The following is a 22948-nucleotide window of genomic DNA, read 5'->3' as shown; positions in this document are numbered from 1 at the left end:
CCCTACCTATAGTTTTAATTTATAGGTAGCAGATAATAACATTAGTGCAATCAAAGCACACTGTATTATGAATATGGGCTGGATGCAGGGTGTTGCTAAGCAATGTCAGACAGCGCATATTACTTCCTCAAAGGATATCGCCAGCATTTTATTTATTTTTCATTATAAACTGCCGCTTCTTGCAGGATAATTGTGTCCAACTCCCTGCTTCTTCAATCAAATCCCTCTTCTAAAGCAGGCTTTGGGCCACAACATAAAGGAAATGGACAAAGAGGCACAGTATAAGATTTCATATATTTTTTGCACTTCGCCCGATACTGTATTTTGTGCCTGCCGCTATTTTTCACACTGCCAGCTCAGCATTCCTACCGCTCAGCAATCACACCAATCGGAGGATTTGAAGCAGACGCAACTGCCAACACTGCAGCCGCCTGAGAGGGCACCCGAGTCGCAACCGAGTTACGCCCAGCCGGCTTTCCCCCATCCTCAGCCAACTGCACACTGGCCAATATCCCTGGGTTTGCAACTGCTCTTCCTGAAAATAGCCCAAACAGCATAGGAAGTGCCCTCGTGACATCTAGCATACACACAACCATTCAACCAAAACATATACATTATATATGTGTGTGTGTGTATATATATATATATATACACTCACCTAAAGGATTATTAGGAACACCATACTAATACTGTGTTTGACCCCCTTTTGCCTTCAGAACTGCCTTAATTCTACGTGGCATTGATTCAACAAGGTGCTGAAAGCATTCTTTAGAAATGTTGGCCCATATTGATAGGATAGCATCTTGCAGTTGATGGAGATTTGTGGGATGCACATCCAGGGCACGAAGTTCCCGTTCCACCACATCCCAAAGATGCTCTATTGGGTTGAGATCTGGTGACTGTGGGGGCCAGTTTAGTACAGTGAACTCATTGTCATGTTCAAGAAACCAATTTGAAATGATTCGACCTTTGTGACATGGTGCATTATCCTGCTGGAAGTAGCCATCAGAGGATGGGTACATGGTGGTCATAAAGGGATGGACATGGTCAGAAACAATGCTCAGGTAGGCCGTGGCATTTAAACGATGCCCAATTGGCACTAAGGGGCCTAAAGTGTGCCAAGAAAACATCCCCCACACCATTACACCACCACCACCAGCCTGCACAGTGGTAACAAGGCATGATGGATCCATGTTCTCATTCTGTTTACGCCAAATTCTGACTCTACCATCTGAATGTCTCAACAGAAATGGAGACTCATCAGACCAGGCAACATTTTTCCAGTCTTCAACTGTCCAATTTTGGTGAGCTTGTGCAAATTGTAGCCTCTTTTTCCTATTTGTAGTGGAGATGAGTGGTACCCGGTGGGGTCTTCTGCTGTTGTAGCCCATCCGCCTCAAGGTTGTACGTGTTGTGGCTTCACAAATGCTTTGCTGCATACCTCGGTTGTAACGAGTGGTTATTTCAGTCAAAGTTGCTCTTCTATCAGCTTGAATCAGTCGGCCCATTCTCCTCTGACCTCTAGCATCAACAAGGCATTTTCGCCCACAGGACTGCCGCATACTGGATGTTTTTCCCTTTTCACACCATTCTTTGTAAACCCTAGAAATGGTTGTGCGTGAAAATCCCAGTAACTGAGCAGATTGTGAAATACTCAGACCGGCCCGTCTGGCACCAACAACCATGCCACGCTCAAAATTGCTTAAATCACCTTTCTTTCCCATTCAGACATTCAGTTTGGAGTTCAGGAGATTGTCTTGACCAGGACCACACCCCTAAATGCATTGAAGCAACTGCCATGTGATTGGTTGGTTAGATAATTGCATTAATGAGAAATTGAACAGGTGTTCCTAATAATCCTTTAGGTGAGTGTATATATATATACACACGCATACATATATACATACATACATACACACACCCACACATATATATATATATATATACACACTCACCTAAAGGATTATTAGGAACACCATACTAATACTGTGTTTGACCCCCTTTCGCCTTCAGAACTGCCTTAATTCTACGTGGCATTGATTCAACAAGGTGCTGAAAGCATTCTTTAGAAATGTTGGCCCATATTGATAGGATAGCATCTTGCAGTTGATGGAGATTTGTGGGATGCACATCCAGGGCACGAAGCTCCCGTTCCACCACATCCCAAAGATGCTCTATTGGGTTGAGATCTGGTGACTGTGGGGGCCAGTTTAGTACAGTGAACTCATTGTCATGTTCAAGAAACCAATTTGAAATGATTGGACCTTTGTGACATGCTGCATTATCCTGCTGGAAGTAGCCATCAGAGGATGGGTACATGGTGGTCATAAAGGGATGGACATGGTCAGAAACAATGCTCAGGTAGGCCGTGGCATTTAAACGATGCCCAATTGGCACTAAGGGGCCTAAAGTGTGCCAAGAAAACATCCCCCACACCATTACACCACCACCACCAGCCTGCACAGTGGTAACAAGGCATGATGGATCCATGTTCTCATTCTGTTTACGCCAAATTCGGACTCTACCATCTGAATGTCTCAACAGAAATGGAGACTCATCAGACCAGGCAACATTTTTCCAGTCTTCAACTGTCCAATTTTGGTGAGCTTGTGCAAATTGTAGCCTCTTTTTCCTATTTGTAGTGGAGATGAGTGGTACCCGGTGGGGTCTTCTGCTGTTGTAGCCCATCCGCCTCAAGGTTGTACGTGTTGTGGCTTCACAAATGCTTTGCTGCATACCTCGGTTGTAACGAGTGGTTATTTCAGTCAAAGTTGCTCTTCTATCAGCTTGAATCAGTCGGCCCATTCTCCTCTGACCTCTAGCATCAACAAGGCATTTTCGCCCACAGGACTGCCGCATACTGGATGTTTTTCCCTTTTCACACCATTCTTTGTAAACCCTAGAAATGGTTGTGCGTGAAAATCCCAGTAACTGAGCAGATTGTGAAATACTCAGACCGGCCCGTCTGGCACCAACAACCATGCCACGCTCAAAATTGCTTAAATCACCTTTCTTTCCCATTCAGACATTCAGTTTGGAGTTCAGGAGATTGTCTTGACCAGGACCACACCCCTAAATGCATTGAAGCAACTGCCATGTGATTGGTTGGTTAGATAATTGCATTAATGAGAAATTGAACAGGTGTTCCTAATAATCCTTTAGGTGAGTGTATATATATATATATATATATATATATATATATATATATATATATATATATATATATATATATATATATATATATATATATATATATATATATATAAAAATTGAACTTGAAGGATAATTCAACAATGGCATTATAATCAATCTGAGCTAAAGGTCACTTTCCTTTGATATTCCCAGGAAAAATAAGTTCTACTATATTTTAGAGAATAAATATGATCACTTTGCTTAACATAATATGGAGCAGATTTTATTTTTATAGCTTTGAAGGCAGGGAGGGACAGCAGAAAAAACAAACTCAAAAGTAGGCAGCCCTCATTATATTATTAACATTTACCCTTTGCTCAAAACAACGCTGAGCTGCAGGCCTTGTATATTTATTTAAGAGCTAAACTGGCTTTAAACGTCAGATTATATTGTACACTGCAGATGCAAGGCACACACTAAAATGTATAAATAGTGCAAGATTTTGCTCGTAAACAGAATTAGGAAATAATCATATTAATATTGCTTTAAATACTAAGTGATATTGATTTAAACAGCACTAGCACACAAGACTATACAGTTATACACCTCAGTTTGCATGATAGAGTAATTTGTGCTCAACGGGATCATAAATACACTGAATTATTGGGCGTAGGTTTCATTAACATGAAAAACACGAAATGTGCTATAAGTGCTATAACAAACCGGGACATAGCAGATCGAGCGAATTGGGGTATACCTGTTGTGTATATCATTTACTTATGAGATGTCTGTGTAAATTACAGTGCAATGCTGGTCCCTGATGTGTGTAACAGTTTCCACCAAGTACAAACAGCGTCTACAAAAAACGAACACAATCTTCAAACACTACGCCACCTTATATACAAAATACATCCAAGCAGCAGATTCAATATGGTTTGCAAGTTGGAACACATCAGGCATTTTGCCAAGATGTTAATTATCATTGCTTAGTTTGGAAGCAGACATTGCCAATGACCAACTGTGAAGCACTCTTTCCAACATAAAATTGCGGTGATGACATAAAAACGGTAATCGGACCTCCACAAGTAAAACTCCCCTTCAGATTTCAAATTTACTGAAAATGATGATCGTATACAAGCACATGGGTATCCTGACAAAAACGGATTGCATTTAATATGATACGGATAAGATGACAAGAACCTCGTGGACATCATTCAGAGTTCAGATGTGACGTTTTTCTACTAGCCAGGTTGGAGGCCTTACCTTTGGTGGCGATGACCTCGGTCAGCACGATGCGCAGGCTGTGGGAGCGGATGTCCCTGGAGGGCAGCAGGCAGAGCAGGAGCAGGCGGGAGCAGGAGCGCAGGAAACGTAGCTCCTCTGCAGGGCTGCACAGACACGGGTGCAAGGGGAAGGCCTTGGGCAGGTCCTCCAGCCTGGCAGACAAGAGCACACTGTTTCAGCACGGCAACACCGGACATCTCATTCCATTGTTACACTCCCAGAGCAACAGAAAACCTTTGCTAACCACCTTAGACATAAAAAAAGTTTTATATGTATATTAATACAGAGAATATCCACACCGGACACTAATATTCTTCGACTGAATTATTTGGTTGCTATGCATGATAGATTTGGAACCAAACACACAAGCATCTTTTTTGCTTTTATTTAGACACAAACATTAAATTATGAAAAAGCTTAGACTTCTACCAATATCTGGACTACAGGGTCCACCCTGCGCTTTGAGCCTAAATGTCATATCCAAAACACACAGCAACAGCAAAGGCGGTTTTACGTGAATTATAAAAAAATCAATTATCTCTATAATCCATGGGAATGAAGGTCCATTGAACAGGCTGACCATTGAAGTATTAAATTTTCCACAACACACAGGAAGACATTAATACCAAACCATTGGGGATTGGGTTTGAAAGCCTGTCTCTCAAGAATAGATTGCATTTCTTCAGTTCCAATATCATGCGCATTACACATACGCATGACTATAATAATCGTAATCTCTAAAGCAACACCTCACGAAATGGCAACCAATCTTTCGCCAAGTTTACACAACTATCCCCAGCTCTCCCTTCTGCAGCTGGAGTGACAAGAGAAATGAAATGCACTGCTGTGGGTTGCAGAGTTGTCATCACAGCTGCAACACTACAGACCTGTGAACAACTGGAGGACTGTTTGACACCACACCAAATGGAGCAGCAGTAAGGGAAGAGCAAGAAGTTGTGAATCACTGAAAACAAATTTGCCATTGCCACCTAGCCTGGAAATATATTTTGACAGATTTAGCATTTAGATTTCTTTGCATCTCAACTTCTTTTCTCAATAACTTGATGTTTAAATGTTTTATAATTAATCTGGCTTTTTTATTTTCTAAATTTGGTTGTGTCTCCTTTGTTACACCTTCATTTAAACGGTTATAATCTTATATCTGGGATGCGTGCATCAAACTAAAATTTGACATTGTAAATTGAATCAATTCTGTCCCTTCCCTGGGTCTGATGCAGGTGAAGATGTCAGCACTGCAAATGCAATGCTCCTGTGGTCTTCTGCTTTTCATTCCTACCGAGCTCCTACTGAGTCACTTAATTAAATCTTTACCTTTACCAATTGCTTAACCGCTGACAAGAATTAGAATGGGCCACCAAGCTATTATAGTTTAATGTAGTTTCCCGGTAAGTAATTTAGAGCTGATCTGGAAGAAAAACAATTGCAACCCATTGACTTAGAGAGACCTACAAGACCTGCTCGTTTATGGCCCTTGAGTCCTGGGTTTGAAAAACGCTGCGCTATGAATTTCACCCTTTCAATTTCCGTTTCAGTTTAGGTCTTCACACAGTCACTGTGGTAGTTTCTCGCTCATAATGACATTGTAGGAATGGGTTTATGAGTGAAAGTGGAAAGAGAAAACCCATGAGACTTCATCATAACAGAGATGAGCTGACCGCTAAGAAAGCATCTTCCGTGGCGTTTTCAGAGGATTCAAAACTACAGATCTGGAGCAAAGTACCTTCATTTCTAAACTAAAAGCCAAAGTAGCAAAATGATGCAACCCATTTGAATACTGAATCAAGTACCCATGTAATTTTATCTGTTCCAGGCTAAAGAGGTTTTCAGTTTTTCACCTGTCCAAATACACTCCCTTCAGACTTTAAATTAGTCGGGTTCATGCCACCAAATTAATTGCTTTTGATCAATTGAGTTTTAGATTATATGCAATGAGTTTCAAATTCTAAGTATTTGAATGCAATACAATTTACTTAATGTCAGCAAGTAAATCCTCCACCCTTTGTTTTTGGATAAGAGACTTTGTCCACTCTGTGGTGAATTGGCAGAGTTGGGGATTTTATGTGGGTCGTTGTCTGTAAGGTCAGTTGCCTCCTCCTTCCTCATAGCATGAGGAACAAGGGACACGTTACAACCCCTAATGCAATAAATGCTACTATAAATTGAGTTAGCAGGAGTGACAAGTTTGAAAATAGCCGTTTCCTGCTCATCTGTTTTAAAGTGATAAACGAGGGTTATCAAAATTAAACCATTTTGTAAGCCTGATTAAAATGACAATCCCACTAACCAGTTTTTATGCACTATACTTATTACAATAGGACTTTTATCATAGGGCTTGGAGCAGAATCTTATGGATAATTCCAAAGCGTTTGCTTCAGCTCATGCGGAGATCTTGTGGGATGGTAAAGAAAAACAGCCCCAGAGCTGGTCTCATGTTAGCCTTCACTGTGAATTCAAACAGCTGTATTATCACAAGACTAGAGATGACACAGATGCCCTCGCAATGCAAATTTACATGCAGGGGTCCACTTTTGTCATTAATCAACTGCTAAACTTTATTACAGTTGCCTTACTAATTAAGAAGTTTCCCATTTAGTTTCTCTAGATGACTGTCATCCATGTGGCATGTGTTGTGTGTGTGTGTGTGTGTGTGTGTGTGTGTGTGTGTGTGTGTGTGGGAGTGTATGCATGTGTGGGTGAGAGGGAGTTTATATGAGTGTTTGTCTGTAGTTGTGCAAGCCTCTGCAAAACTCAAATGAAATGTATAGCAGTGGAGTCTGAAAAATAGTGGGGAATAAGGAATTAATTGCTGGTTACCATGACACTCGTTGACATCGTTTACCAGACTTTGAAGGCATCAAATCTGCAAATAGACGGAGACTTTTAATTGGGACTTCAGTGTGCTAAAACTTTTATTTTTTCTAATGGGCTCACACAAATTGTAATCAAAATAAAACAGGAAAGACGTTTTAAGTTAATTAAAATCCACTTTTTTAATGCACGTCTAAAATATAAAATGTGCTTTGATCTCTGTATCAGTCAGCAGAGTATCTTGCATGACAACTAATAAAGAGCCAAAACAACATGGTGATGAAAATTAGGTCAGTTCATCTGAAGCAAAGAAGAAAAATGACAATGCTAGTGTAGTTCAGGGAGCTAAACAAAGATCATGTCAGCATGGAGCAGTTAAGAGTAGAGATATGTTGTGTGTTTATGATTAAATAGGTCAGCAGCACAATGCAATGCATTATGATTCAGCTGCTCAAGAATGATGTTAAACTTAGAGGAAATTGATCTCAGTGTGACCTTCAACGAAACACACTGCTCACTGCAGTATCAATTACCCTACACATCCAGTAACCTTCCACTTTCTACAACTAGAAAAAAAGAGTTCCTGCTTTGGATTTCATTTTTATCAGAAAATTGATTTATTTTTCTGCCCTTTCAATTCAGATCCTGCTAATGATGCCTTATAAAAGCCTAATGAAGTAGGCTATAACATGGTAATCCACAGTAAAGTGTAGGAAACTAAAATTAAGTCATAATCTAGGCCTAGCAAGGATATGAACCACACAAGATGGGAAGTACATACATGGTTTAAGCTAAGCACTGTTTGATGGATCTCCACCAATCAGCAGCAGTTTAACTGGGCAATGTTGTTAACCTGGTCCACAATCTGTAATTTTAAATGCAGAGATTCACCCTCAGTGACCTGACCTTTTCATTCCCAACTCAATTCCCAGTGAGACTGAATCTGTGAAATGTCACTAACAGGTTTACTCCTAAGTAAGGGGCTAAAAGTAGCCTCATTTGTCAATTAGCCTCTCTGGGCAATTGGGACTGATGCCGATCACTTGGAGTACACTGTATTAAAACCATGTTAAACAATGGCAAAATAATGCACTGTGTAGTTTGATACATGCATTTTTCCATCTTTCAGCAGGGGAAAACAGAACAAAACCTATAAATTATTGACTAGCTTGCACTCTAATGAACCCTCTAGAGTACAGATGATAAAATTAGCCACACAACAGTACGAGAATGTCTCAGCTGAAAACGGGGAGAAAAATGCGTTTTTGTCTCTGTGGGAAAAAAACAATTTGAATGAATCATCTTAATAGTTGTCAGTTTCTCAGTTGGATAGGCAAATCTTACATAGGATATTTCAGGGAAAAAGAGACTGTCATAAGAGTTTATTTAATGTACTAAATTTAGTTTATCGATACAGTGGTATATATATAGTTAATGCTGCAGACCTCAGCAAAAATGGCTTTCATTGCTCAAGTCTATTGCAATTGTTTATGCCTTCCTAAAGACTAAAAGACAATACTGCAAAAATCTAGTTTAACATTTCAGCAACAGACTTGCAATATATGCAAAATAAATCCTGAAGTCTTAAAGTTCACAATCGATATTTCGGAATTGTTAGCGGTTTTCTTACTTTCCTTCCCAAACCCCCAATCAGCAATTAAAATCAGCTCAGCCCACTGCAATAATGTAGGAGAGATATTGACAGAGCCATCTCCACCACACAAACAGCACAGCAGAGCCAGTGTATCACTGGGGATGACTAATGCAGTCGTCACTGTTAATACGGGGAAGCTCACAGGCGGCACACATTGGAAACTGTGATGTCTGGACTATGGGGTGCTACTTTAGCTCAGAGTAGAGGCTTTTTCATCACTTGAGCTCATTGACGGAGTGTAGATTACAATCATCCTGACAAACAGTTTAGATTTGAGAAGTGCTGGTACTTTAATGGTCAAAGTTTGTCCTGTGGACCTTTTCCCTTTCCAGGGATCCTGCCAAGCCGATGTGAAGCGGGTACCTGGTGTTGGCGGCTTTGAGGTCACAGAAGTGTGTGTGGAGGGTTTTGACAATGTCGTTGCACACCACGCTGGCGATGTCCACACAGGCCAGCCGGTTCCTCAGCTGCCTTGCCATTTCCCAGAAGTCCTCCGACAGCATGTGGTACAGTTGGCCCTCGTCCCTGCTTAGCTCCACGTACCAGGTCAGGATGTAGTCTCTGTAGCTGTAGTCGAACACTGCCAACACACGTAGAGAAACAGGCGGGTGAGAGGGGGAAAAAAAGCTAACTATAATAGAGAAAAGCCTTGAATCAGTGTAGCGTACCAGTCCTCAGAGAAAGCAGGCCAAGCTCTATTTCCTGTCTGAGTCTCCAACAGGGAGGTGAAGCACTATACAATAGGGCTGCATTATCCAACCCCAGTCTGGGACATCGCTTTTATGGCTTCCTAGGGAAAACTGAATTATTTTGCTGTACTGTTTAACAATAAATGATCAATAGCAGAAGAAACAGCAGTACAGTACAGCATGTTCTCGTTTTATTCTTATTTATTAACAGACGCCCCTGTTGTCTGGGGCTTTACTAGGCAAGCTGTGCAACCAGGGAGGGTGTGCCATGTGGGATAAATCAATTTAGGATGCTGGCATCTTGACCATTTTGGTTTCTCTGAAAACACAATACCTTTTATTCTTCTAATTATCTACAATGTTTGTAAAAGAATACTTACCATCATTGAAACAGTGCTTTTATCTGCCAATGCTGGGAAAAGGCACTTTTACATCTAGTTCACTTGCAAATCTTTTGAATCATGGTTCACTTATATATATTTATTTTCAGTTTAGGTTCGGTTTGTTTCACACTAGGAATATTTCAATCTAACATTAATTTATTTGAAAGTTAATTTAAGTTTGTGCAGTCCACTTGCAGTTTCATTTGGACCAGAATTCGACTGGTTTCACATGGCACTTTTGCACGGTTCTCTTACAGTTTACTTGAGCGGAAGTAATATCTATAATAATATTAATAAAAACTGAGAATATTTTACATGCTGTGATCTTACTTGATTTTACCTTAGTGCTTGTATTGCATTTACACAGAAGAAACTGAACAGACCGTTGCATATATTGCAGCAAAGACATTTTGCACACTACACTGTCAGGTAGCAGTGTGAAGGGGTTCAACGAAGCAACAAGGCTGGGCAGTTCTAGTTCACAGTTTGGAGTAGTTCATTTCCAAGTGAACCACAATGCCTTTGCTTTCATGTTGCAAGAAAGGACCCCCCCTTTCTAGTGGTCTAGGTCGGATTGCTTTGATCCACATCCTGGTGTGATTCATCAATATATACATCTAAAAATACAAGTTAATATAAAGCTACAAATAAGAAAAAGGACCTGTGGTTTTAGGAGTATTTGGGGACATGGAAACTGTGGCTGTGTAGCCTACTTCAAAGATCTTAAAGTGTAGGTATACAGTTGATGCCCTTTCACATCTGCGGATTCACAACTGTATTTGTAGCACTTCTAACCTGCAACTAAAATTAAACAACGCAGAATAGCCTACATATACACCCACTCCTGAGAGGACTGTTACCTCTCTTCTGCAGCACACTTATGTAACTGAACCTGATCAAAAAATAATAAACAAACAGGAAGACCATTCATTATCAAAACATTCACCTTTTGGACCTCTAAACATTCTTGCTTAATAACTACACAATTAATGGTGATAATTTGTTTTTTAAAGTAAAGGAAATCTTAACCCATCCAAAGCCTGTCCATCCAAGCCCAACAATCATACCTAAATGCATTAAAAAAAAAAAAAAAGAGGGCTTTATAAGAATTCAAGAATATGAAGGTTATAAATGAGAGGTGGCCATTAGCTGATCAATCCTAGAGTTTCATTCAGATGTTTCTTGATAAAAGCCAGAGAGTCAGTCAGCTTCAACTACATGGCTAGGTAGCTTGTTCCAGTCCCCCACTACTCTTTATGTAAAGAGCTGCTTCCTATCTTCAGTCCTAAACGCACACTCAGCATTGCCTCTTACGACTTCTGGCTTTCATTCAACATCCAATTATTTACTTGACCCGTTTCTTCTGTAAATTGAACCGAATATGTATTATTACCAGGTTGCTGGGGATTTAAAGAGACCTACAGAACTGCTCCCCTCCCCACTGTTGCAGAAAAATATGGACTTAATTTTACAGTAGATGCATAAAAACAACTATTTAATGATTGGTCATAGGCAGACATCTTTCATAAAGTCTGCAGCATGAATTACAGTCTTCCTTTCCAAACTGAATCTGTCCTTAAGGTTCAATCATCTCCATTTATGAAAACAAATCACTTTCTTTGTGTGGAAGTCTGGATTTCAGCTGTACAATGCATTTCCAAAGAAACACTACTGGGCCATTCTGAAACTGACCATGGACCTAGAAGTTCAATTCCTAAAACACTGAATTTGAAAAACAATTACTTCCCTACATTATTTGCACTTTAAACTACTGTTAAGAAAAAAGAAAAGCAGTAAATGCATATAAGGGGTATTCTGAAACTACGCAATGGGAAGCAGAGTATTTCGGAAAGTTCAAATAGAAAAAAGGAAGATTTAAAAAAAAAAATTCACTTTACATGTTTCTCCAAACATTTGTATTTCCCATTTTAGACTAATCGCTATTACAGGTGCTCATTAAACATTCTCCCATTTATTATTCTATACTTAATGAAGGTTAAACAAAGGTTCATTGAGAACACAGCAGGACTGTTAGGGATTTTCAATACATATTTATAATACCCATCCATATATTTAAAACGTATAAAACATAAATTGGCCTAGCAGGCAGAGAATATGAGATTCTTGTAAATGCATATAGGAGCAAAACTTTGTCTACGGTGTGAGAGTAGAGGAAGAAATTACATTGAACTCTGTAACTGGGAATGCTATGGATGCTACAACTGACAATGGAAACAAATCTAAAATAATTACTTTACCAGCCATATGAAATATATTGGCTTACAAAGTTAACTTTCTAGTTTTACAACTCATAAAACAAACGTCGATCCACTTCAACACTTCAATAATGACCAGTTTCCCCGAGATGGAAATAACCCTCGATTTTATACGGTGCGGGTTTCCGCTGCAGTGTTTGGACAGAATTGTGATGTGTGTGGGTGTGTATGTATGCATCTCTTTTGATCTACTGCCTTTCTTAACCTTGTAACATCCTGAGATTACTTACAAACATAACCCAAGAAAAAGTTTGTTTGGATTTTTCCCCTATACAGTTGTAAAAAAATGTAGTGCTGAAACTAGAAAGACTAGTTTAGTGATTCTGCCCATAAGTTATAACAATTCTTCCAAATTTCAGAAGCCTTCTCAAAGTTCAATATGGAAATTTAACTTTCACTTGCTCAGGATGCCAGTATCTTTTAATGATCTTAACATGGCGTTGGTCAGGGTTTCTCAGCTTGCCTTACACTGGCCCCTACGGATTACTGGATGCCTATGCCATCTGAATTTTCAAGCTCATTTTGGTAAAAAGATTGGCTTGCCCTGGTGATAAAGACTACTCCAACTTGAAATGTGTGCAACCAAGTATAACCAAGAGGGATAACTTATCTTTAGCCCTGATGCCTTGGACTTAAAAGTAAAGTCGACAGAAGTCTTGGGTTTCAGGTGCTGCTTGGACGCATTTGTAAACCACTACTGTCCAGAGGAAAAGGAGGAGGCGGGGAAAGATGCATATGACAGATGAATGGTCAACAGACACTGCATGTTCAAATGTGATAGTGCAAGATTGTGTTGAACAACGCTAACGTGTTCCGGCAGGTGTTTCCTGGAGTCACAGAGGCAGGCCTGCCCTCTTCAGTAGGAGTGTGTGATGGTTCAGACTTCTAAGATGGGGAAGCTGAGGGGGGAGAGAGTGCTTTAGGGAACTACCATTCACAAACCTTTCACTTCTCCTTTTCTTCACGAGTCCTCCACCGATTTCACCCTTCACTCGATTCTTAGTTCTGCATGCCGCCAAATAAAGCCATAACTTAGTTCAGCACCGCATGTGTCTTGTACCGTCTATCACTTGTCTGAATAACTCTTGCCATTTTGTATTGTATTGTTACAGTACTCTATAACCTGTCAATATTGCATAGCCGCCTGCTAACTGTATACGAACAGCATGCATAAAACAAAAATAAAAACACTTGTTACATTTATAATTTTGTTTGTTTGTTAGTGAAAACCACTAACCAGTAACATTTAGGAAATCTCATTTCTGCATTTCTTTTTTTGTTCATCTCCGTTACCATTTATAGTCCATGAGTAAAGGCCTCGGATTCCTTCCTCAAATTCTACGATAATCTGGCATTATTCGAACATCTCGATTATGGACAAGCCCAGCATCAGAAGTGTGTGACCTTGTGGCAAATGAAGAACAGTAATTGCCCCCAGGTGTTTCAGTCAGCTGCATTACACAGTAAAAGACACCTTTAAAATCAGTCGCATGAAACCTCATAAAACGAGTCAACTGGGTGATTTATAACAATTCAAAAGTCAGATAATTAATTAATAAACTGCTTTAAAAGAAACAAAGCAACTCTTTAGTGGAGTAGAAAAACGAAGCAAAATTAAGCCTACAAATATACGTATTTAATCAGCCGAAAATGTCACCACAAAAATCTAGGTTATTTCCTGCATGCGCCTCTACATACTTACAGCTTAAATAACTTCAAGGCATTTCTGCAGTGACTCAGGCTGCTGCATGGTAATGAAGAAGTAACACAGTAAACATTTGTTGGTTTGATTCTCTAGGAGCACACAATTGTACATGTCTGTTCCTCTGAATTAGAAACAGTTCACAATGTGCTCAGGAGAACAAAATGACCTTCATGAGGTACACAATTAGTTGAATGGCCTCTGTCGGTGTGCAATAAAAGAGGTTCTCCTGCTTTCAGAATAAAAACACCCGTCTCTATGAGGTTCAAGCAAATACTCAGCCATGAGGACATAGGATAAAGTCTCTGAATCTCTCTAAGCACAGTGTACTCAATCATCAAAACATGGATGGTGCATTGTATCACCCAGACACTGTCTAGCTCATCTCTCCCAACTGAGATGTTATGCATTACTAAAAATAAGCATCTTAAAGCACCCGAGTGATCCTGCAACAAGGAGTTGTGGTCAGACGAGACCAGACTGGAACATTCTGGTCTAAATGCCAAGCATTACATCTGCACATCTCCCAGTCGTCACCATCCATACAGTGGTGGTTGCTGCATCATGTTGTGAGGATGCTTCTCCTTAGCAGGGACTGGGAAACTTGTTAGGATTGAAGGGAAAATGGATGGAGCAATACAGGGAAATAGTAGAAGTTATTTCACCTTTCAGTAGGCTAATGATCCAAGGCACAAGGTCAAAGCTACATAAGAAAGTGAACGTCCTTGAGTGACCCTCACAAAGTCCTGACTTGAATCCTATGGCAAATCTGAGGAAAGACTGGAAAACTGCTGTCCTTAAGCAATCCACAAGCAACTTGAGAGAGCATGAGCAAATCTGCCAAGAAGATGGGGCAACATTTGCACCAAGCCGGCGTGCAAAGTCAGTAGAGACTTACCAAAAAAGAAATGCGGCCGTCAAAGGTGCCTCCACCAAATTTTGAGTTGACGGGTCTGAATACTTATGCAATCAACATATTTCATTTTAATTCTTGATGACATTTACAATAACTTATCTTACCCTTAGAAGTCTTCAGCTTGAGCATTCAACTTTTGAAATATTAAGCTTAAAAACAATATATGTATGCATCATTTTATTTTTATTTCAGAAAATGGGACACAGTAAGAAGGGTCTGTATAAATTTGCAAGGCACTGTATAAACTATGGAACTATTGAGTGTGACTTTGCCTCCACACAGCATCTTAATTAATGGAAAATAAACCACCAAAACATAACACTATAAAATATGAGAAACATAACGCCACTTTTTGTAAGTGTGCTGTAGATAACACTGTTTACATTAAAACCAATCACAATCACACATGTTGATGCATATCTAAATTGTTTTAAAATGAATTCGATTTGGGTTTGGTTTATAAATCAACAATTCTCAAAAATTATGTCAAGTCTTCAAAATGAAGCAACACAATTATGTAGGCAGTAAATACCAATTACTCTGCTGTCACATCTGCCACTGGTACAATGCCAAGCAATAGTGAAGTTAAGGCCAATTCAAATAGTCTTAAATGACTAGCGACAGTTTCATTTCTGGGTGAAGAGAATGGAAACATACCTGGGTGCCAAATGACAGATGGCTTGTACCAACGCCAAACACACACACATCTTGCAAAATCCCCAAGGCCTGTCAGAGCGCTTCAATATTTAGTGCCTCTGTCCAATATAATTATGAAATACACACCGGAGTTCAAATGTTCAACAGTGAGATGAAAATGAACATGAAAACAGACCATAGCGTTTGTCCTCGGTTTCAGAAGTCAGGTCACCTTCTGGCTGAAAGTAACCTGTAACACAATGCCTGTCTGGACTGTAAAACAAGGGAAGTGTTTTAGAAGTGATGTAGAAATTCTACAAATTCTCTAGAAAGATCTCATTTTGACTATGGTGTCCAGTGTTTATTGTGAACAAGTAACAAATTTATATAAATAAAAAATTATTTCTGCCCTTTGGGGGGGGGGAAAGCAACTAGAGTAATCCCTAGACCATCTGAAACAAACAAGGTAAAGGAACAATGTTGAACATCAGAAATAATGAGAGGACTACAGATGCTGTGAGGCACTGCCAAGTTCAAGCTCACAAACTGTAACCAGGATCAGAGTGGAAATAAAGAAGAGGTGAATTTATGACAGAAAACAAGCACCAGAAAATAGCCAACTAAACCAAATAGATCAAACAGAAAAAAAACATGGGATCGATAAAACAGCATGACAGTTAAGGCGCTATCTCCAGTGGCTGCATTTTGATGTAATGGGTATCTAGAGACTCCCAAAACTCCCCAGTGCAGAACATTTGAATTTTAAATGCCTTCAAGCTACCCTGCTCTATACCATCAGGAGTGGAGCTAATTCAGTATCTATCTTCCAGTATCCACACTGACAGCCTCTCACAAGCCATGGTCAACACGCGCACTGCAAAATCTGCCGAATCCTTCAAAGTGATCACAGCAAAATGAAAACCTATAAACAAAACAGTCACTGTGATCACAGTGCTCCTTGAACGCCACTGTCACATGTGTTGCTGAACTGAACCCGTTTACTAACATCTTCGTGGATTCGCTGCACAGCAAATGATTCAGAATACTGCAAATCCCCATTGATTAGATCGTATGTACTCTCATGTTAAAGCTATTCACTCAGGTACATCTTTCAACTAAAACCTATTAGCAAATTTCTGCTTTCTCTCAATGATTAATAACAGTCAGGGAGACAGTGCTTTTATTAGTGACTACTCAGGAAATTAAACCCAACTGGAGTGTTGGGTTTGTTCGTTTTTCACATTTTTTATTTTACCACTCATCTCCTATAGGTATACAGAAAAACAAAACAGGCCTCCTCAGACCATGTGCTTATACCCAGGAATCCTACTGCAATACAAATAGTATCTGTGAAAATATTACAGTAAAACACTATAGCCAAAAGAAATCCTTGCTGTACTGTACATAAAGGTTGCATACATGAATAATGCTTTATAGATTACATACCTAAACGGCAAATACCTAGATGCTTTAAAAAGTAGCTCTGGCAGCAACTCCAGAGTAGTTTCTGGTGTGTGCTGGCAAGTCGCTCTAAAGATATGGCCTTCTTATAAGCCTTTCTTTGTCACCATGGTTACCAAACCAGACTGTAAGGCTCATTTCGAGGTTTTGGACGCCAATATATAGCGCTCTGTGATGCAGGGCAACAGGACAGTCAAACCCCTTTACTGAATGTTGACAACTGCTAACACAGATCCTTTCCGTCTTTCTTTGGTACTTGTTTCGCACATTCCTTTTCCACACAACGGTTTTCATTAGGGGAAGTACACATTAAAACTCAGAACACTTTTAAAATACCTTCTTGTTATTACCTTAGCGAGTGGATATCATGGGGGTTACGTTCCTCAGAATCCCACTGCTCTCCTGTATCAACCACTGATCTTTATGTATAACACCGAGAGGGGGTTGAGATGAAGCCAGCATCCAACATCTTACCACACCCAAGCAACTCTGCCCCATCTCTGAGTCAGCAGCATTGAATAGGCCATCTGTTTAATAACAAAATGCTCCTATATCATATAGGCTGGTGGGCTACTTAATCTTAATGAGATTTACATTTACATTTTATATTCTGTAACTTTGTAAGAGACTAGATGAGTTTTGAAATAAAATCTTTGCGGGTGATTTTTCTTGTCAAGGTACTTTGTGTGCTTTAGATCGCAATTTCACAGGGGAAATAAATAAAATACATCTTATAAGTAAGACATCAAAATTAATCAATGCATGTATGTGCAGTACTGAATAAGAGACCAACAGTATCTGTTCTGTTGAGAGCAATTACAGATCGAATTAATCTTCAGTAGTGGATTATGAAATGAGTGGTATTATCTACTAACCAGCCCTCCCTTTTTTTGGTTCAATCATTAAAGGACAATAAAAATGCGAACACTACTGTATAGGCTACACATCATAGTATAAAGTAAGATAGAGTACAGTATGGTAGCATAGTGTAGATTAAATTGCAATTCACTGCAATCTTTACATTTAGAAATCTCTTTGACTGACTGATTACCGGCCATGTGCAGATGGATTAAAATCTGCCTTTTCGCCTTTATAGCGGATGCTGTTAATTGTGCAGCGATCAGCAGGGCAGAGCAGTTCGAGCAATAAGCGTCTGTCTACCCATGCCCACTCTGCATCTGCCCACAATAATTGGCAGACAGGAAGGACATTGCTCTGGCATCAATTTAAGCACTAAGGTGACACAAGGTTCCTCGGCCGTTATCTAAATAAACCCAGATGGGGGAAGACGAGATCAGGCGAGGACAGGGCTTTTAAAATTCTTTGGATGAACTGTAAAAAGTGCCCTGCTTCTTACTGATGAGGCAGAACAGCTTTGCGGGGTATCTAACCTATGACCCACCTGGCCGAACATGGTTGTGCTTTGCAGACTGCTAGCAACTGTGGTTTTGTACTAAGAGCATACAGCTCAAAAGGGGATACATCACTGTGCACAAGCTCAGCATGTCTTACAACGTGTACAAATACAAATCTTTAGTTATCTAGACACGGAACAAGATCTACTGCTGACAAAAAAAGTAAATAAAACCATAGGGAAAAGATTGGTCTAATTATACAGATATTCCAATTAATATACCGCCAAAAAGAGTTGATTGATGATCATAAGGGGAAGGTACACCCTGTCAAACATTGAACTGCATGGGAGCTTTCAGCAGTTTTCATAACAGTCAACCCCCTCAATAAATCAACCGTCTAACCTTGATGACTTTGATTTTGGATTTGTATTGATGAAGCACTGCAGTTTGTATGTGCTCATAGTGAATATTTAACATTCAGAGATTTAAAATGCACACAAATCAAGCTTCTTTAGATAGCTAAACTGTGGAAGTGGGAAGACAAACATGTGAAGCCTATACCCCAGTGTGGTGCCTGCGTTGCAACCCATGCTGCTTAAGAAAACTCGCCATCAAACCGAAAAGGAAATACAAAATACAGCAATATTTCGCTTAAAAATTTAACCAACTCCTCTTTGCAACACCCATAAAATAATATAAAACAGAGGAAACTGGTGTTCTATGCGGCTGGCCACTAATACCAGAATTACTCCTAGTGCGCCCAGGTGATTCCTGAAACTGAAAAATCAGGCACGTAAAATAAGTATTACATCTTATTCAAGATTAACACTGCTGCTTAAATGCTAAATACAGATCATAAGTTCACTATTCTTGCCATGCATCAGACAGAGTGAACAGATCAGCACTACTGACTTGATCGGGAAAGTAATTGCGCAGTTACGAATTAACAAACGGGAAAGTGACTTTTAGTCTATACATCATTATTTTCATTACTGCAAATAACCAAAAAGAAAAATTATAAATAATCATCTACATAAATAGGCTAATAAGTCATTATTCATATTGTTTTAAAAGCTGTAGGGAACAGTTAAGTAACAACATAATTTAGCAACATCTTTTCATTTCAATTCAATTTTAAATTGTAATTCTGTCTCAAAGTGTCAGGGTTATTGTGGTGCCATATGGTCACACTAACTGATACGGTTTCAAGAATATGACATTTTGTTTCTTCAAACCATGCCATTTACTGCAAAATCCAGACTTTCAAAACTTAGTTGACATTCACTTTAAATTGTACGTTATTTATTATGTTTGTTTGTTACACAAGCTCTCAAAGTCAGACCTATTGAAATGTTCTCAATTGCAGTGGCTGACAGCTGCATTGCCCTTAGGAATGACCTCTTGTCTTGTATTGTTAATGCTTTCTGCAGATTGACAGGTCCGCTACACCTTCCCTGCACTTCAGCAATCAACTTCACACCTCAGACCCCAAGCTCCATTAAGAAACCCATTCTGCACAGGAAACTTAATTGGTTGGAAAACTTATATATGTGACATCCTTTCACATTTTAAAGATGATAATGGTCTTCGAGAAAGAAGCAGAATGTTTCAGTGTTTTTTCCATTCCAAAACAAGAAGTCCAAACCTCGCGGAAACCGATTCAAAGGAGGAGAAGTAGTACGTTTCTTTACATTTCTATATTAAAAGCTAATTGGATACTTTGCAGCCGACTATTCAGTAGAGTTGCGTGAAACTACTACTGGGTTTTGTGGTTCCCAGGAAGTGGTTAGGATGACACTTATCAAGGCAACTGATCCTTTCACACTGAAGATCTAGCTCTTATTATAGTGATTTATTGTCACTCTGTTGGTGAAATTCAAGTAACCAAAGCAAGTGGCAAGAGAGACCATATTTTGTTTCACCTAAACTCCATTTGCATTTATGCTCCCGATTGTGTAACTGGAATAAAACAGCTAAAGACTTCACAGACCCCAATATTTCTTGAAGACTGAATTGAGATCACCATTTCTTCTCACATCAGACCATTTTGTGTAAACCTCACATGAAACAAAACACAAGTTGCAGTTTATCCACCTCTATTAAAGTCAGCAAATTGATCTTGCTAGGGGGAGATTCTAGAAGTTCTACCAAGAACTGGGGGCCAATGCCAAGAAGTGTGTTCTGCTAATTTAATTAATCTGGCACATTACATTACCGATACTGCTGGCACTGTGATTTCTCTTTGTAAATGGGAAATTAAAGCAAATTTGTAAAGCAATACCCTGAAATAAAAAGCTGATAAGGAGAAAGTATGGTGAATTATGAAGTGACTATTGCATTTGTAATTTAATACATAGTCTGTGGTTTCACTTTAAAACCAATCTAAAGCTATACTATACACCCTTATAGACAGTAGCATGATAAAATGCACTTTACAATCATGCATTTACGATCTACAGGCTGTAACTCAGATGTCCCATAAGAGAAACAGGGTAGATCTATTCTAGTGTACTTAAAGTTTCTGGAACAGAATACATACAAAGCTGGAAATGTTCACAATGGCTGATATCACATATGAGTTACAGTTGTGCAAAATGTCCTCCTTTAAGTGAAAACAAATTAATCCGTATGGCTGACTTGGAACAACAAATTTTAGGTACACGTCTTTAACATTGTTGTCCAGATGGGCCGGTTGAATTTCTAAGGGACTGCGTTGCTACCCAAGCTTTGCCATTGTCATGCCGGTTGCTTTTAGAATGGGCTCCAAGCAATGCGATAAAAATGTCACACATTGACGCAAAACAAACTGCACCTAACATGCAGATGTACAGAAAACAAAACAAAAATCCTCTTCATATCCCATTGATTGTTTTGTGTTTTCAAATCCCTCAGACTAAAGTTTCCCCTCAGTGCATGGGCAATACATGGCTTAGTACGTCAAGCCAATCTTTGCAAAAATGTTCAGGTCTTGTCTAGGTCACACCACTGTTGTAATTCAGCCTCACCTATTTCAACATTTCACTGAAAACATGACAACTGACAACAGAAACTCACATGAAAATGCAGCCATTTTGGCCTTGCACAATACCTCTGGCAACTCACATGACTATAATACCTCATGACATTTTCTAAAGAGACTTTCTATAAATTACACCTAAGGTTGAAGTGTAACCAAACCAAAACACCCACCAATTGGAAAACAATGAGGAACTACAAGATACATTTACATAATTTGAACACTTCTAATGAATATCTCAACCTAACCCGATTTCCCTGACTATAATATTTACATACAACAAGTAGGTTAAGACTGGCCTAATCATTGCTGACAGTACAGCATTGTGAAAATTATCCCAGCACATCCTGGCAGTCAGTTACTTTGGGAAATACAGAGTAAGCTGTACAAACATGTCCACACATCTAAAAAGGCAGTTGTGGATGGATACCATTTCAAAACAAAACACTTCTACATGAATTCCTTTTTTAAACAGCGACTATAATAATTAATAACACAGGAAACCCAGGCCATAGTGAAAAATTAGCAGTGGAGGCATTTCTGATGGTTATTCCAAAACCCATCTTTCATTTGGTCTTCACCACAGTCTCCTTAAGGATAAGGTGAAACTAAATGTTATATACACTACTATGTTCATAAAAGTCTCAGTTCCTATATTGACCTATAGTTGAACTGTAGTGGCATTTCCCAACCATCTGTGTGAGACAATATAAGCAGTGTTGTTGTTGTAACTCTCAAACAGATTTACTGCCCTTTGACATTAGTTAATCCTGTTCCAACTTTGGAAAAAAGGCCCAAGATGTATTTATTCAAGCCCATCTGTGTTTGGACATGCAATACATGGAGTAATTCATGGCATTACATACAAAAAAGATGCAATGTGAAACCTACCTTCCTTGAGGGCCTTGTCAACATTGTGTGATATTACAACTCTTCTCAACTGCATGGACTCAGGCACCGGCCCGGCGAGTTGGCCCTGAAACATAGAGAACATCACTTTTCACTCAAAAGCACACGTTCCCAAAAACAGCAGACAGGCAACAAAAACAACCTCCACAATCTTCTTAATTTACCGTTCACCTTGACGACATGATCTTTTCTTAGGCATTAAGCATTCAATATGAATATTTCAGATCGGTTTCCCTTCCGCTCCAGCCAGCTTCCTCAACCCTGACAACATCCTTTAAATCATGCTTCATGGCTCCGTAGTTTTCCCAGCGGCTTGTAACATCTCCATAACTTTGTCAATTAGACAGTGATGTGAACAAGCATGTTACAAAACCATGCTAAATCATTGTGCTAGGAAGCCGAGGTGTCTAGTGCAGAACAGTTTGTTTTTTGATGCGATGGCAACAGAGCTGTAAACCAAATCTATGAGGTTAGGACCACAACACAAACAAAACTGGGAAAGTACAGTATGATTACTTATATTACATATAGGCCTATGTAATTTAGAGTTCCAACTCTCGCCACATAAGTTAAGGGTGAAGATTCATATGCGAGTTAAATACCTGGTCTTAAAAACTTTCTAAAATCGGATAAGTGACGACTATGAAGGGTTACACTCAGTTCAAACCATTTTCTATTGCAAGTTTAACAAACTGCAATCAAAACA

At 39.3% G+C, this 22948-nt stretch overlaps 1 protein-coding gene across 2 annotated transcripts in view; it reads right to left on the bottom strand.

Annotated features, from left to right (window-relative positions):
• snx25 (sorting nexin 25) overlaps window positions 1-22948 on the bottom strand; it is a 55090-nt gene that overhangs the window by 29437 nt on the left and 2705 nt on the right. For both annotated transcript variants that reach the window (XM_066718201.1, XM_066718202.1), the window contains exons 2-4: window positions 22225-22309; window positions 9263-9479; window positions 4396-4568 (exon numbers count right to left, since the gene is read on the bottom strand). In XM_066718201.1, the coding sequence (XP_066574298.1) occupies window positions 4396-4568; window positions 9263-9479; window positions 22225-22309 (475 nt within the window). The remainder of the gene's footprint in view (window positions 1-4395; window positions 4569-9262; window positions 9480-22224; window positions 22310-22948) is intronic.

This window comes from Amia ocellicauda, chromosome 12, assembly GCF_036373705.1.
Source record: "Amia ocellicauda isolate fAmiCal2 chromosome 12, fAmiCal2.hap1, whole genome shotgun sequence".
NCBI lineage: Eukaryota > Metazoa > Chordata > Actinopteri > Amiiformes > Amiidae > Amia > Amia ocellicauda.
The sequence above is the reverse complement of the archived record's forward strand: the minus strand, read 5'-3'. Positions and strand labels throughout refer to the sequence as shown.